Source organism: Gracilinanus agilis, chromosome 1 (genome assembly GCF_016433145.1).
Source record: "Gracilinanus agilis isolate LMUSP501 chromosome 1, AgileGrace, whole genome shotgun sequence".
Taxonomy (NCBI): Eukaryota; Metazoa; Chordata; class Mammalia; order Didelphimorphia; family Didelphidae; genus Gracilinanus; species Gracilinanus agilis.
Window position 1 is genome coordinate 65,186,943 of NC_058130.1, and position 17,335 is coordinate 65,204,277.

At 43.9% G+C, this 17,335-nt stretch overlaps 1 protein-coding gene across 4 annotated transcripts in view; it reads right to left on the reverse strand.

Annotated features, from left to right (window-relative positions):
• Positions 1–386: 386 nt before the first annotated feature.
• The window catches only part of IQSEC1 (IQ motif and Sec7 domain ArfGEF 1), a 114,147-nt gene continuing 97,198 nt past the window's right edge, over positions 387–17,335 (reverse strand). For 2 of the 4 annotated variants that reach the window (XM_044670006.1, XM_044670088.1), the window contains 4 exons: positions 13,255–13,416; positions 12,374–12,550; positions 6,270–6,319; positions 387–5,094 (listed from right to left, as the gene is read on the reverse strand). In XM_044670006.1, the coding sequence (XP_044525941.1) occupies positions 4,510–5,094; positions 6,270–6,319; positions 12,374–12,550; positions 13,255–13,416 (974 nt within the window). In that variant the 3' untranslated portion in view covers positions 387–4,509. Of the gene's footprint in view, positions 5,095–6,269; positions 6,320–6,590; positions 6,885–12,373; positions 12,551–13,254; positions 13,417–17,335 lie in introns of those variants that run through there. The other 2 variants (XM_044669921.1, XM_044669836.1) reach the window with 2 other exon arrangements.

The window sequence follows — 17,335 nt, forward strand, 5'->3', positions numbered from 1 at the left end:
CAGTACTTATCAACCTGTGAAAACAGAGTTGTATCTGTGGATGACATGGCTTCTCTGATGGAAGAATGGAGATAGTTTCCCACAAGATATTTACTTCTAAAGCTTTTATGCAGGATAACAAAATTGAGTGATGTTTAAAATCAAGTATTAGCCCATTTGTAGTCTCCACTTGGCTGTCACACAGAAAACAGAATTGTCAGTCACGACTGACTCACAAATTCAATTTGCCATGTATCTCAGCCACTCGCCTATACCACCCCAAAAGCAACCAAAGCCAATCCGATGTTTTCAATGAGTAGTCAGCTAAACAAAATATAGAGAAATTCTCTTTACTTAGTTAATAACAACTGAATTGCTGGATATTTCAGAAGAATTAAGAAACAAAGTGTTTTAAATGATTTATTTGATTTCTTCACATGATCACAGTTATAGTTTTACACTGATAGGGTCTGTTGCTACTTACAGACAGAATGCATATTAAAACGAAAGCACTCCTTTCCTCTCCAGAGTTACACAGTCAACGAATGGGTTTCTGGGCCTCAATAGAGCAGAAGCTTCTTTTGAGCAAGATGGCCTTGGAAGTCTTTTAATAGTCTGCATTCAAGATCTAGTTCTAACAAATTTTAATACAGTTCAAAGCTGAATTATGGTGCTTAAGAGGAGATAGGTACTGTATATAACCTCAAAATGAATGCAGACTTAAGAGTAATACTAATTTACACACTATATACAAGTTGAGAGAATTATCTATTCCTCCTACTTGGTCCCATTTTCACCACCCCATTTCACTCAAAGTAATCTTACAATTGGTTCCTTTGTTATTGTTGTTAATATATATACAATTACTCATTTTTCAGGCAGGAAGGGTGATGGTATTTTACAACGGAAATAGCATGCTTAACTGTAGAAAACACAGCTTCATATGGAACGGCAAGTCAACATGTAGAGAGTCATTGTTTAAATATTTGCCAACTGTCTTTTTAGCTTATTTTAATGAGAAACAAGAGGCTTCTGCTGCATGCAGTTCATGATGGGAAAAAACTCTACACTGGATGTCTGATTACTTTTTAGCAAGACGTACATTATATTAGGACGAACTTTATTTTTTACATTGATGTACATTTCATTCATAAACTTAAAAAAATACAAATACATTATTTGTTGTCCCAGAAAAGATTTTTTTTTTGTTACCAGCTGTTTTCCTTAAGGGTCTTGCCATGATGTTATTGATTATATGATCGCACCAATTCATGGGATTTGAAAAATGTTACTAGTGTGTCCTGACTTGATTTCTTCAATAAGCATGACTAGAATCATCCTAACAGCCAACTCAGCCTCAAAGTGAGAAAATTTAATTCTCTTTTTGCAGCCCAACTCATCAGACTCCTATCTTCCCATTTCAGGCAAAGACGGATGGTGTTTCCATATAATTACTAATCTGTGATTTATTTTGACATGTTGGAATGAAATTCTATAAAAGCAATGATGTCCCAAAGACCTCTGTGTGACATCTGGGAAAGTAGTTTGTTAGCATTCATTACTTCCTAAAGTAAAAACAGGAGGCATAACTCTGATCTTTTCACTCTGACAATAATACCTATGAAAAAGTTTCTAGTCTTCAGCTTATAAAAACACAAATGGCACAAAGTCTGTTTCCCTGTTGACCCAAGCCTTGGGTAAGATTGGAAACACGAGGATGAAAAGTTCAGATGCTTCATCGTGAAAGCTTCAGGGGAAGGATAACTGTTTAACCCATGTTGGTCATAATTCTCCTCCTCTTAAGGCTTTTGAATAATCATCTCCTGGCAGGTCCCTCCCTAGCACAAAGCCTAGACTCACGCTTTATATGCAGAACTTCAGAACACATATCAAAGTTTGGGGATACAATCACAAAAAACTCAGAATAACAAAGACAACTCCAGCACCATGATGCAGAAGTATCCTTTGGTTAAGGGGAATGGACAGCGGTGGAGGACAAGATTTATTTTTGGTTTTGTTGGTTTGTTTTTTACTGATACCACTTGAGAAAGAGCAATGTTGTACCCAAAGTTTCCTATCTTTTCTGGAACAACCTAGAAGTTACAATTAGACTCTACCATTGGTACAGTGGGATGAAGAAAAGCCTACATATTTTAATATGTTATCACTTTACTTCAACTAATTTTCAACAGTAAACACCAATATATTTTGCAAATATACAATATGTAGAGTGTAGCCTCACACCATTAATGTTAGATGACATGCAATACAGTTCTTATTTCCCTTATCATAACAAAATCCTTTCGCTTGCAAGAACAGAGAGCCTCAAGGGAATTTGGACAAGTTCAACTTTCAGGTAAATGGGACAATCTTGGAAGAGTTTAATTAATGGCAACTGAATAGCCTCCCAACTCAGGCCAAATGAAATCTTGAGGACATGTGTACTGCTCTTTTCACAAAAGAGCAGTTTGGAGAAGATGGCAAAGAAAGAAGTATTACACATATAGGAAAACGAGAGTGGGCAGATTTAATTTTTTTTTTTAAAGGCTAAACTCTAGATCGTTAATCTTCCTAGAGAACAAATAACAAAGTGCTCAGTTTGCAGTTTTGCTGATTTTGTGATAGCAATGGTATGACAAAAGGGGTGAGGAACCAACAAAAAAGGCGGAGGAATCAACAAATGCCCCCCACACCTGATGATGACCCAAGTGACAGGAACCAGGAACTTTTTGACACAGAAGGTTTCACTCTTCTCCTTTGTGTTGCCTCAGCACCAGCCCCTGCCACCGGCTCCTTTGTATGCTCCCCACATCTCCACAGAGGGACTTCTCATGCTCCCCACTTTTTCTTTCTCTCTCTTTTTAAAAAGGGGTCTTGCATTTTAGCTGGTGCCGTGGGGGCAGTTCTTGTTTCTACTGCTTAGGTGTAAAGGACTTGCAGCTGTGGAGGCTGAAACTACAAAGTAGGTGCCATGTTTGACTCAGTATAGAATCTGGATGTGCAGAATCTTGGACGGGTTAGCAGATGGCATCATTACAACACAGAAGCAACAACAGCACAGCTCGATCTCATGTGATGTCTTTGCAGCTAACCAGACTATGAGAGAGAGGCAGGGGACACTCAGCCTGCTGAGTACTGGGTACTTGTCAGCTAAGAAGTCAGATGGGTCACAATGATGAAACAGGTGTTTTGCTAGCACATGGCTACATGGAATTACAATTGTTATTTAAAAAAAAATAAAAACACCACCCTATAACGCTAAACCCTAAAATAAATGTCCTAGAGCAGGGCTCTAGGGGCACCTCGGCCCGATGCAATTGGAAACAAAATGAGTAAGTTATGGTGTCAAGGAAACAAGGATGAGTGTCTGTCATTTTCATGTTGGAGATGGATCTTTCTGCCATGTCTACGGGCACTTCTCACATGACTGAATTTTGTGTTCAATAAATCAAATGCATAAAAAAAGAAATGTGGATCATGTAAATTCACAGTTATTACAGCCTTTAAAGTGTCTAAAGAGTTTTGTAACCAATGCTCTAAGACAACCGAAGCTTAGTCGGTCATCCCGGGTTGCTACTGTAGAGTTTACGGCATCTTAACTAGTTTTGCTTACCTGAAATACCAGAGCAGTTATAATACTGGTTACTTAGGATATTATTATTAATAAAATAAGGATTTATACAAAGCAATATTGGACTTAAACAGTTAGATGCTATGTTAACTTGGCACATTCAGTAATGATTGCTTAGAGATCTTCTCGAGTCCCCAAGGGGACTTTTCTCTTTCTCTCTCTTTCTCTCTCTCTCTATGAAAATACTGAAACATTTGAAATTTGTTTCTAGCATTTAAGTTTTTGGCCTAATCTCTCACATACTACTCAGCTAGGGTGCTGTCTATCAAGTAAGTGGAAATTCCTTGTAAAGTCTATATTGCTAGTTTTGTGGACTGAAAAGTTTGCTTTCCACGCACAAACATTACCTATACAGTGTGTATGTATATATATATATTTATATATATTTATATTATATAAAGTTTACTTACGTACTTTCATCAACCATATCAGGTCTACTTAATTTTTTGCCCATTGTCAATAAAAGAGCAAGAATGTAACAAGTTGTGTGTGCGTGTGTGTTGTGTGTATGGAGCATATTTCTTCTTTTTTAGGTTGGGTTTTCATAGGCCTATAAAACCAACAAGGGCCAGGGAGCTGGAGGCAGTTGAGTATCTATGGGGCAGGTGGCACCATTTCAAGGCCGACAATGGCCCTCCCAAAGGTGGAGGTGAAGTAAGCCCAGGGGGACAAGGTTAAATTCAAAGGAATTTCATTTCCTAAAATGGAAGCCTTGTGAGCTTTTGGGATTCAATCATATTGTCTGAGTCCAGGGCCAGGGACAAAAAAAAAAGAAAAGAAAACCGATCCACCCTGGTTCTCTATGCTGCTGGCTGCCTACTGGGTGTGCCTCTGTGTCCGAGATGGGCGCTGCAGTCCCCGGGGGTCCCGGGACCCCCTCTCCCATCCCCCCTGGCTACCTAGACGATTGTGCTGATGCCACTGTGTTTGGGCTTCGTGCTGGTGGGAGGAGGAGGGGCAGACTGCTGCCCGTGGTGGTGCGCCGTGTGCCCCGAGTGGGCCGAGTGCCCGGCGTGGGAGGGGGGCAGCGGGGGATGGGTGTGTGTGGGGTGGGCATGGGCCACGTAGGGCGGGTGCGGGGGGTGCCCCCCGTGGGGGCCGTGGTGGTACTGGTGTGCGTGCTGGGTGTGCTGAGGCGGGTGGTAGTGGTGGTGGTGGTGGTAGGGGGGCGGGTTCTGCTGCAGGTGGCAGTACTGGGCATGGTGCGTGTGCACCTGGGCTTGGGTCTGTCCCTCTGAGGGGCCCTGGTGGTGGCCGCTGGAAGGATGGGGGGCGTGTTGCTGATGGGAGATGCCCGGGGGGTGAGGAGGGGGCGGTGGAGGGCCTGAGAGTGGGTGGGCCTGAGGAGGCGGCTTCCCTCTCTTACTACCGAACAGGGAGCCTAGGAGGGAAGAAGAATTAGGCATGGTCTGGTGTGGGCGAGATGGACACTCTCGGGTTGATGTAGCTCTTCGGCGCATGTGAGGACTGCTAATGATGGACCCCTAAAAAGGAAATTCATAGAAATAAAAATTAAAAGATCTTAAAGTATTTCTGTCAGAATGAAAAAAAAAAGTTAAAATGTAAACAAACTGGTCATTCAGCCTCAGTTTAGCTGCCTGGCTCTAGTCAGTGAGGTGTGGGGGAGGCCAACGCCCCCTCTAAGACACGTGGCCGGTAGGAAGGAGGGACCCCGCGGGCACAGGGGCTTGGCTGCTAGTAGAGCTTCCAGAAGTTGAGAAAGTGCTGACTGGGGAATCCTCTCCTGACCACGGGGAAGATGGGGGCGGGGCTAAGAGACATGAACAGGAAGAACTGAAATCTGCCTCAGGCCTTCCGCCAGGGCCTCCCGTCGCTGCAGGCGGGGCAGCCCCTGGCGCTCTCCTGGCTGGTCCAGTCACCCCAGCGCAGCCTGACAGGGCCTATCTCTTCTCAGGTTTGGGCGGGGCACGGGACACGCTAGCTCTGGGCCGGCTAACTAACTCGGGTTTCAGCTGGAACCTCCCTACTGCGACCCCAACAACAACAAAAAAGGAAGGAAGGCTCTGCAAGCTGAAGTTGACATGAACAGTAAATAGAAATGATCTGAAGATGAATGAAATCTCATGAAATCCACATTGAGTCCCTCGGTCTCATTGGCTTAGCTCCTCCCACACCCTCGCTATGCAATTCCATGGCGTCATGACTGCAGACACGGAGCGGTTTCCACGCCACACTAAGCGATGGAGATGGGTGAGCATGGAAGTTAGAGATCAGCTAAAACATCCAGGTAGCGAGAACGAGGGGCGAGTGGCCTGAGAGCTGGGGCTGTGGGGGGCACGGGGAGCGGGGAGGACGATGGCAAAGGGGCGGGTGCTCATGAACCATGCTGGTGGGGACCCGGGGACGGAGCTGAAACCAAAACACAAAACCAACACAACCCAGGTTTCGTCAAAAACAAGCCGGAAAGTGGCGCTGCTCTTTTTGGAAGCTTTGTACCAGGACAGAGTGAGAGGCCCGGGCATGCACTCGATCTTAGGCAGGCAGGTTGTTAGAGGGCTATGTGTGTGTGTATTTATACATAGATATATATTTTTATGTATATATAAGAAGAGGAGCAAAAAAAATACATGTATATAAAATAAAGGTTGGAAAACGCACATCATCACATCCAGCTAGACATCAGGCGCTTCCTACTTACTTCCATATTGCTGTCTAGCGATCCTGCACTGCTTCGACGCCCACGCTTCCCTGCCCAGAACATGCAATACCAGAGGTTAGAGACCGGACACAAGACCTGGCTGAGCAATTTCCTCTCTAGGCCTGAGCTGGCGTTGCTACAGGAGCCTCTAAGCGCGACTAGGGAGGGTCTCGGGCTACGGAATGGGCGGGCACCGACAAGCTCAGCTTCGAGGAGGCGCCCAGCTGCGGGCCACTGGTGCCCGCATCTGGGTCCAAGGGGAGGAGGAGGCTCAGTGGAGAAGCAAATAGCCATTCGGGTGCAAAAAGGTATTTGAGAAAAAAAAACCACACACATATATAAACAAAAAGAAAAAACAAAACACAGCCCCAATTTAAAGACCGTCTCCTATACTCCAATTCCAGTCTCTCCAGGGTGGGCACAGTGGACAGGAAGGAATCCAATTCTGCCCAGATTCTAAAAAAAGTAAAGACCATCTTCCCCCAGAGGCCAGGTACATCTGCTTTTCTCAAGGATTTCTGGGCAACTGAGGAGCTTCCAGGTACTAGTTGAGATGGGGACCCGAGGTAGAGACCCCGATGGAGATGGGGAAGAAAAGTGAGACTTCTTTGGAAACTAAAAAACAAAAGCAAAAAAAAAAAAAAATGTCTGTGAAGCTCCTGAACCTCAGTGGATCTCATATATCCTTTTTGGGGGGGAATGGTTAGGAAACTAAACTGAATATTTTTTTTCTTTTTGAATTTTTTTAGACCAGCCCAAATAGCAAATGTCCCTTTGTGATGGCTCTGTGGTGTATGCATGGTTGTACAACATCTGGGAAGATGGAAAGGTAGATATAGAAACCAGGATCATGTAGATCTGTTGGGAGACTCTCAGGATAAATTTCCTTTGCATAAGGTCCTCTGAGCCCTTAGCCTTTCCCTTTTCCACCCTGTTTCATGGTGTCTATCTCTTTAGATCAGGTCAAATGGATAGAGGCTTTGATAACTGGAAATACTTGAGCTAAACTGGACTTTGACTCAACTTTACCTATTGCCACTCCCAAAGCTGAATATTGGGAAAGTGGAACTAAAAAGGCTCTAGGAGAAAAGCCCTGCTCCTTCTAACAAGGGAATGGAGTGGGTGAGATGTCCTCCTCAGCAACCTTTCTAACTTCTAGCTCTGAAACACCTGGGATACAGGGAGGCCGAAACTTTGGCACTTTTTTCTTAGCTCAGAAAAACCTTCAAGAAAACTCATCCATCTTGTCCCTTCCTAACCAAACTGAGAGGGGATTCTCTCTTTTTACAATCTGAGTACAAACTAGAGGGTAGGAAATGTGTCTACCTTCTCCCCTTTCTCACACCCAGCCCGGCTGTGGCCTAAGAAGGTGCACATAAGTAGACAGCATAAGCTTAGTAATGTGCAACTCAGCACACTCACTCCACAAAGAAGCCTTTTTAAAAAATATGGGCCAATCTAAGCCACATGCAGTCTGGGAGATAAGAAGGGGATATTTTTTCTGTATAAAGGGCCCTTCCAGGCTTTTTTCTGACCCTGCCTGGGTCCCAAAGAGGCGAGGAAAGTGCTCCTTAGCTCCCTGAAGGCTGATCTTCGCTGCCCATCTTTGCAAGGAAAGGATCCCTAGAGAAAATGGTCTGCTTTAGTCAAACAGGTTATGGGCTCATCGCAGGCAAGAGTTGACAGGTGACTGTTATACAAACCAAGGCCTGAAGTTAGAAGGTTATCATGGAAGCTTGTTTCTCCTTCCAAAGAATTTTCCTTAACTTTCCATGTTGATGAATTCTTTGGGAGACAGAAGTTTAGCTGTTTCTTCTTCAAAATATTAATTAGACTTTCCTTCATGTCTTCAAATCTTGTGCAGATTCAACTCCCAGTCTGTCTTTAGGTATATCATTGGGGATAGCCTTTTCAAGGCAGGCTTTCCAAAGCCAAGGAGTAAAAACATATTCACAATTCATGCACCCCAGTATGTATGCAGAAATTTAGACATAGGTGTCTACAAATATACATAAAGAAACATACATATTTGTGTTCTCTTTCTTTCTCCCTTTCCCTCTCTGTCTGTCTGGTCCCTCTCCTCTCTCTTCTCTCCCTCCCTCTTCTCCTCCTCTCTTTCTCTCCTTCTGTCTCTTCCTCTTCCCTTTCCTCCCTCTCTCTTCTTTTCCTTCTCTCTCTCTTTCTATCTCCCCCTCCCCCCTCTCTCTCATCTCTCTGGCTCTCTCTCTCTCTCCCTAAGATATTACATGTGTGTACATACCTCAATAGACAGATGCCCACAACTTAGGAGTCAAAAGTCACTGATTTCATACCAGGACCTTATTGCTGGACGTCTGCCGTTGGAGGCAGATGGAAGGCCAGTACCCAGGTTTCCTTAGTCATCCAGAAGACCACAGATACTTCTTTTTCAGTGCCTGGTACATAGTAGGTACTTAATGCTGAAGGAAGGTTTAGAATCACATAGATATCACCCTATTGGCCAGCAGCTCCCAGGGGACCTGGTCCTTGACCCTTTTCAGCACTTCGTTGGTCAGCATACTGACCAGTCTGAAGAAATCAGCAATAGCCCTGTGTTGCTGCTGGCCCTGTGTAAACTATTTTCTGATGTGGATGGGTGGGGAGCCTCAGTCTCCCTTAGTCTAGGCATATGCCTTAGAACCTTGCACCAACTCTGAGTCTATGAGCTCACGTGTGATGTCTTGTATAGGCTTTACAAGATGGCTATCAGTCTATGACAGGTCTGGAAAGACCTTTTCAAAGACTTTAAATACTGTTTATCTTCTACTGAGTAAAGAGAAGTTCCAGGAAGGTGGGAAGCCAAGCCTCCAGGCAGCATCTTGATCTCTTAGAATCCTCAAGGTCAGCAACATGAAATAGCATTCAGAAACTGGATGGACCTTGGGGTGATATATGGAAGAGACTGAAGGACATCCTCCTTGCCAAGGGAAAGCTGAAGCTGTAGCCATCTTCACTCCTTAGCCGGGCACACTTTGTAAGCAGAGATGAGGTAACATCTCTCAGAGCTGAATCAAATCCTCAGCTTGGTGGTCCTGGAATTTTTCAGTGTCACCACATGAATGAAGACCAAGTCTTAACTTGAGATGCAGATGTCTATCTCCTTTTGAAGATAATGATGTAGAAGTCAGAGGACTTTAGATCTTAGCTCTGTTATTTCCTACCCTGAGGAAGTTACTCTTTATTTCTCTACCTTAGTTTTCTCATCTAGGCAAAAATGGGCAGCCTTGATATGTAAAGACGTTTGCTTTATTTATACTGGAGGAACAAGGAGCCACTCTACCAAGGAGAGCTTTTTAGCTGTTCATACTAATTTAGTATTTTTTTTCTGAGAATCTTAACACTCTGTGTGAGGCTATGGGCTAATATAGGACAGGGAGGTGACATGCTTCCTGTCTTTGAGGAACTTAGTTTCCTGCCTGGTCATTTTTATAGTCTTAGCCTTCTCCAAGAGAGGTTTCAAAGTTGTTCTTCACATTTCAGAAGTTGAATATTCCAGAGGAATTACATATCTTCCAAGGTAGCCTCAGTCATCTTTTTGGCAAAATGATAGTACAGTTTTTAAGTATATCTCCTTTTGGATATCAGGATATCCTTCTTGATATATGCCTCTTAGGTCCTTCCTCTAATGATTAAGTCTGAACAACTATGTGTACCTAACCTAAACCTCACCTTCTACCCTTTGCTCAGGGTGAATGGAATAGAGAAGTTACTAAAACCTGTATCTTAAGAGGTTCCATGTTTGTCCCTTTGGGTTTATAGAGGGTTCTGGATCTAGATTAATGGTCCCTTTCAACTCAGGATCTTAATATAACTGCTATTATTAATTATAATGATAATAAAAGAGTGCCAATATTCCTTTCTTTTCTTTAATCCAAGATATAATTTAAAAAGTCAAGACCCTGGCCTTAATCCTTCTATTGTAAGGAATCGAGATATATATCCTCTGATCCCAAATTCTGATAGGTAGGAGGAGAAATGACCAATTGTTCTGGCTTTTGAACTATCCTGAGGGGCTCTATGACCCTGAGACTCTGGTCACTGAGGAGGAGGGAAGTTTTATAGACAAGTTGTAGGTGCCCCAGACTAAGCCTCTTTTGTGGTTCTTGGTTCTGGAAAGGTCCAAAGGTCTTATGGTGGGAAGCACCCTACCAGCCTGGGAAAAGAGCTGGGCCTCAGAGTTCTGGAGCTGACTTTTAGCTTAATTTGTTTGATAAGATCTGGACAAGACCACAAGCATAACCAGCCACCAGAAGCCTTGGTGTTTATGCCAAATAACAGGAGAGGGTGGTAGGAGTCAGGGAGGGAATTGGTTGGTTTTTCATATCGCACAGCACCAAACAGAAGCAACCCATAGCCATCAGTAGGCAGAAAGCCTCCAATTAAGTTTAGTTGGGTTTAACAAATCCATTGCTCAAACCCTTAATGTGGTAAATGGATTTCAGTTTTGAACTGTGGAAAAAACCAAAACCAAAAACCAAAAAACCCCTAAAAAACCCCAAGGGGAAAAAAAAACCCTTTGGAAATGAGCGTGCCAGGAGCAAGGTATGTACTGCTGATACATGGAATGGTGCCATGAGCAGGAGGAATTGTCTCACAGATGACACAACCTTCTGCCTGAGCATGGCTTTGTGACAATGCTGGAGAGACTGGGATGGAAAAATCCTAAGGGGAAGAAATACTGAAATCAGGATTCCTTCCCAGAGGTCTACAGGTGGGTGTGATACCCCTCTGTTACCAGCAGGTTGGAGATGGGCTAGCTTTTCTCAGCCTAAGATGAGCTTTAAAAATAATTGATGATTATGGAGTTCTCTCTCTAGACTGGAGCCAATTCATGTGAACAGGTGAGAACTTGTGCTGTTCTTAGCCATGAGGCAGAATGGGGATATCAAGGAAATGATGGTCTAATCAGAAAGGTCACAGCAAAGAGATTTGTGATGGAAGCCTACATGTCCCGCGGGAGAGCTAAGTTCTCTAAGTGGCGACCCCACTGGAACCTCCTCCCTGCTATCTCTACAGAGAAGCCGTCTAGCCACTGAACATACACAGAACCAACAGGCGTTTGAGATAGGACTATGCTACGGTGCAGCAAACAAGCCGGGCATGAGGATTCACTGGCCGCTAACATGGTTTGGTTCTTGGTCTTTCCCCCTTCCTGCTCAGATTCTACTGCTATGGAAGGACAGCTGTCTCATTAGCCCTGGGGTCCCTCTGCGGACTTGGGCATTTCTCAGAGATCTGGGAGATGGACCTCCTGTTCACTGGATATTAATGGCTGGCAAATAAATAGATATGGAAAAAAGCAAATAAAGAGAGGGACAAATTGTTCTTTTTGCTGAGTTTTTTTTTTTAAACACCTTTCTATTAACTAATAATGCTGAGTTTGGTGGCATCTGGATTTCAATCACCTCAGGAGCAATGACATTTTAGGATGTGTGTGCCAAGCAATCAGGATTTTCCCTGCTCATCAGGCTAGAGATCTCTACAGATGACAACAACTCTAGCCAAAGGTAAAGGTTATTGAGGGAAAGAAGGAGTATCATGTTTAGAGAAAAGCTACGATTAGGTGTCTCTGCTGGGGGAGGAAGGGAGGAAAGAAAGAAGGGGGTGTCAGGTTCTAGGTACAATTTAGTGGGGCTTCACTCAATTTCATTCATCAGTGTAAAACTTCAGCACAAAATACACAGGACACAGCTACTAATGGGGACCTGTTCTCACTGCCTTTCCATATTAAAAATTCTTAAAGGGGAAAAAAAACCACTTAAAGTAAAATGGGAGAACTAACTAGTTTATTCTTAGATCAATTTTCCCTCTGGGATGACATTTAAAATTTGGTTCTGTCTTTTTCTTTTAACAGTACAAACAGCAAAAACTAACTGTTTAGTATTGTCAAACCTCTTTAATTTTCATGGGGAGAATGAAAAAGTAAAACCAAACAATGTTTTGCTAAGAAAACTTGCACACATGCCCTGCCTGGGGCTCTGCTGTGTTTCTTTCCATGGGCACAATGCATGCACAAACTATCGGGCTTTTTTTTCCGAGTTTTGCATGCATTGCACTAGGAAGGCAGAACTAAACCTGGCTCTTACCCGCTTCTGAGAGGTCACGGAGGGAGCTGCTGAGGGCACTCCTTTTTAGGCCCTCACCGGTGGCATAGCTGTCATCAAGGCAGGCTCGGCTCAGAGTCCCATTGCCAGGTTCTTTCTTCAGGCTGGAACACTGGGACATGCTGGGCCGGACGACTCCTTTCTGTTTTTCAAGCTCCGCTAAAACAGACAGAATTGATGCATGCTCTCATGGTGACTGAGGCAGAGCATGGGGGTGTCAGAGGATGACTCAACCAACCCTCCAAGAAATGTGAAAACCCTGAGGGGGGGAATGGCCCCTCTTGAAGGGAAGTGGTTGGACTTAATGGGCAGGTCTGGGTGAAGAAGACCTGGTGTCTTGGTCTGTCTTGCCATCCCTCTAATTATTTAGACCATCTCTTTCCTTCTCCACCTGTCTATGACTCCTCTCCTAGGCGAGGAAGGAAGGTCATCCAGGTGGGGGTAATTCCAGGGGCAATCTGCCTGTCTGAGAGAGCTCAAGATGCCACTGTCATGAGTAACAAAAATTATAATGGAATTAATAATGGGTAACATTTATCTAGTATTTTAAGATTTCAAAATGCTCCCTCTAACTTTATCACGATGACTGATTCGACGTTGCTGAAGGGAGACAGATCGAAGAGAAGCTGGTGGGGGGGGGGGGGGCGCATCTCTTTCCTTCCAGCAATTCTCAGTCCTTATGTATTATGGTTCAGGTCCTGGATTTCCACCACCCCCCACTTTGGGGGAAAGGTCCCCCCCAGATTCCTGTCAGTCACAAGCCAGAAAGGTTGGCTGGTATCCGGAGTCCACACCAGGATCTACAGTGTGGCTGTGGATGGTCAAGGCTCAGACTATGTGTATGTATGTACCTTTGTACTTACACTCTATTCTATGCTTTTCCATTTCCTGAACTTCTGCGATGGATTCCCTCAAGTCATCAGTGAATTTCTTCCTGTCCTGGGGATTGGGGGCGTTGAAGTTTATCAACACTTTGATGTCTGCTCCTGGGACAGCAGATGTGAGCCGGATGCCATTTGGATAATCTACAAAGGGAAAGAAAATGAGTGCAATTTATGGTGGGTTTTTTCTGGTCAATTTTTCCTCCCTGAATTCAGTGCTTGGTTTTTACTCAATTCAGAGGATGAGCCTTCACAACTCAAGCCCTTAAGTGACTTGGCCAATGTGCTCTGCTAGGTATGGTGGATGGAGCTCTGGCTTTGAGGCAGAATGTGAGCCTGCGTCTTTCTGACTCCAACACTTACTAGCTGCATGACCTTGGGTAAGTCATTTAAACTTCTCAATTTCAATTTCCTCATCTGGGATTGGACCCAGTGGCCTCTAAGGTCTCTTTCCAGCTCTAAATTTGTGATCTGGCAAGGTTCAAGTCCTGAGGGGAGATGATGTTAGACAGTGATTAAATAATCTGACAACCATCAGACACAAAATTCCCTGTCAACTGGCAGTCTGAAGCCAGACTGTTATGTCTCACTTGTTTGGGCTTAAGAGAATACTATTCATTGGCCTCAGACACTTCCTAGCTGGGAAGTGTGACCCTGGGCAAGTCACTTAACCCCATTTGTCTAGCCCTTACCACTCTTCTACTTTGGAACCAATACACAGTACTGATTCTAAGACAGAAAGGAAGGGTTAAAAATCGTATTTGCCTGAGTGGTCCCACAAAATCACCTTTCACATATGCTAAGGACTTCACATTCTTCCCTGTTAAATTTTATCTTGTTAATGTTGGATGATAGCCAGAGGCTTGGCTTAATAGTGACTGATATGAAAAAGGCCCCGATATTTTAGTTGGCCACAAGCTTGGTGTGAACATTGCTGTCCAAAAAAAACAAACAAGCAAAGAGAAACTCTGAACTTGTATTAATAAAGATGGAGTGCACAGATCATGGAAAGTGTTACTTTCCCATCCATTCTCTGCCTTTTCCAATCCATCTTCCAGTGCCCCAAGTAATACACACACACACACACACACACACACACACACACACACACACACACACACACACACACACATATTTAAATCTTTACCTTCCATCTTAGAATCAATACTGGGTACTGGTTCCAGGGCAGAAGAGTGGTAAGGGCTAGGCAATGAGGGTTAAGTGACTTATCCAGGGTCACACAGCTAGGAAGTGTCTGAGGCTATATTTGAACTCGGGGCTTACTGTCTCTAGGCCTGGTTCTCAATCCACTGAGTCACCTAACTGCCCTGCTAAGTAATATTTTTAAAGCACAGGTCTAATCAGGTCACTCTGTTCAAAGAAATCTGAATAGCTCCCTATTTATTGCCTCTAGATTAAAATACACATAATTTCTCTGTTTGGAATTTAAAGTTCTTGCCTCTCTTCTGAGGCTGTATGTGTCCTCCTCATCACCTCTATGTTCCAGCCAGACTGGCCTGCTTCCTTTTTCTTATATGTGACATTCATCTCCCATCTCCAAACCCTTCACAGGTAGTCCGCAAGCCTGGAATGATCTCCCTGACCTTTGCCTCCTGGAAGACTTAGCTTTCCTTAGGGCTCAGCACAAGTGGTACCTCTCGAGAGGCCTTTTGTGATTTCCCCTGCTCATTAGCCAGTTCAGCTCTCTAAAAGAATCACAAGGTATTTGTTTAGCAGATAGCCTGCATTTACTTACCTGTGGCCATATCTCCAAAGCACAATGTAAATTCTTGAAGGTGGGGACCACCTCATTTTGATATTTGTATCCCCAGATCCAAACTTGTCCTTAGGAAATGCTTCCTGATTAGATGTGGACCACGGCATCTACTATCTGACTTTGCTGAACTGCCTTTTTTCCCCCTCTTTTTTATTCATTATTGCCAGGTAAAGGGGAGGGAAGGGATATATTAAAAAATGAAAATGATAGAAAAACAAAAGATAGCAACACAGAATAAAATATACCAACATAAAAATGCTTTTTGTTTGACAGTATGATGCACAGTTCTGGGCACTGCATTTTTGTTATAATTATTATTTTGCTTTAGGCAATAAATGCCAGTGATCTTTAGAGGATTAAGAAGAGTGGCAGGGGCTGAGCTCCACATTTTAAGAGGGACATTTACACACTGTCTTGCATCAAGTTCAAAAGCTTGGATGAGGAGGAGCCTCTAAATAATATCAGTTGAGGAAAATTAATGAGTTTAACTTGTAAATGGGGGAATATGATAGCAGACATCAACTTGGTTAAAGAGGAAACTGACCTATTTTGTGTTGCTCTGGAGCAAGAGCCCTTCTCAGAAGAGGGAAAGGGGGAAGGAAAGGGAATAAGCATCTATACTGTGCTTACTGTGTGCTAGGTACTGCCTCCCCCCCTCTCCCCCTCTCTTTTTTCCCCTAAGCTAGGATGTGTCTGAGGTTAGCCCCTTTTCCCCCAAAAATGATATCATTAGATCCTCACAACAGCCCTGAGAGATAGGAGCTATTATCCCTATTATATAGTTGAGCCACTGTGATTTGACGTATGAATCCCCATTGTCCCTTCCTGGAATTCTGGCCACAATGGTCACAAGTTGATGGGGAAGATTAAAAAAATTAAAAAACCAAGTTGATTGGGGAAGGTTGAATGTGAGCTGGCGGCAAAGGTGGTGGGAGTTACAGCCATGGCTCTTGCTGTCACTTACATAAGAAGAGAAGACAATAGTGAGACAGAAGCCACCCCCTCATTACCAGTCCCTGGTTAGAATAAGAGCATCCAAGTGATAATGTGGAAAAAGGGCCAGGTTGGGAGTCAGGAAAACCAGGGTTCAAAACTGGCCTCTGACATTTACTAGAGCTTTGTGACCCTTGACAAGCCACTTCACAATGATTTGCCTCAGTTTCCTCATCTGCAAAAATGGGGGTAATAAAGGCCCCACCTCCCAAGGTTTTTGTGAGGATCAAATGAGAAAATATTTGAAAATGCTTAGCATGGTGCCTGGTCAATCATAAGTACTGTAGTCGTGCTGTTATTTTTATTTTCCAGTTCTAGTGGCTAAGCTGGAAGTCACAAGTTTTTGATTTTTTATTTTATTAACAAATTTCCACCACAGTTTTTTTGAAGTCATATGATCCATATTGTTTCCTCTCTTCCCCACCCCCCCAGAGCTGACAAATAATTCAATCTGGGTTATACACATATTACCACACAAAACACATTTCCATATTGAAGCGACAAGTTTTGACATTTTCCTTACTCACTCATTAAGACAAGAATCTTCAATATTTTAACTATCAGACCCCTAGGAATGCTGTAACCTGTAAATACCATGTGTGGCATCCATGTTAAATCTGATACACATGAGCCAAAAAGTTTTCCAAGGAGTCAAAGCCAATATTAGATGAATTAATTGTGTTTGTTTCGAAAGCATGGCTTATCATCTCTCAAATGACCCTTCTTCAAGAAGCACCATCTGGGATGAGACAATTCTCAGCTCCACCCCAGGAGTCGCCCTGAGGTCAGCATGTTCCCAACAGCAGTCCCTGGAACTTTCACTCCCACAGATAAAGGAACATGAGGTCAGCAGCTGGAACACCTAAAGTGCATCCCCCAGAGAGCGGAGGGGAACAGAGTCTGGCCCACCTGGGCCCAGCCCCGGGATCTCCGGGGAGAGGGAGCCAGCTCGCTCTGCCACCCTGTGGCCTCTCTTGGGTTGTCTCAGTTTTTCTGGGGCCTTTTGCTTCAATTTTTAGATTCCTAAGAATCCCTTTCATTCAAGAGTCTTTACCATTAAGAGTGGAAGTGGGGAAGAGGGATGGGAGAGAGAAAGAAGAAAGGAAGAAGAAATAAGAGGCAGAGACAGTCAGAGGCAGGGGAAGAGGAAGGAGGAAAGGGAGACTGGGGTAGAGGTGTTCACAGCACCCTGTAGAGAGCTCCCTGCCTTCCTAGGGGGCTGGAGCCCAGACCCAAGAATGCCAAGTTTGCCCTTTTCTTTGGAATACTTTTGGGTGTGTGAAAGGAAGGCAG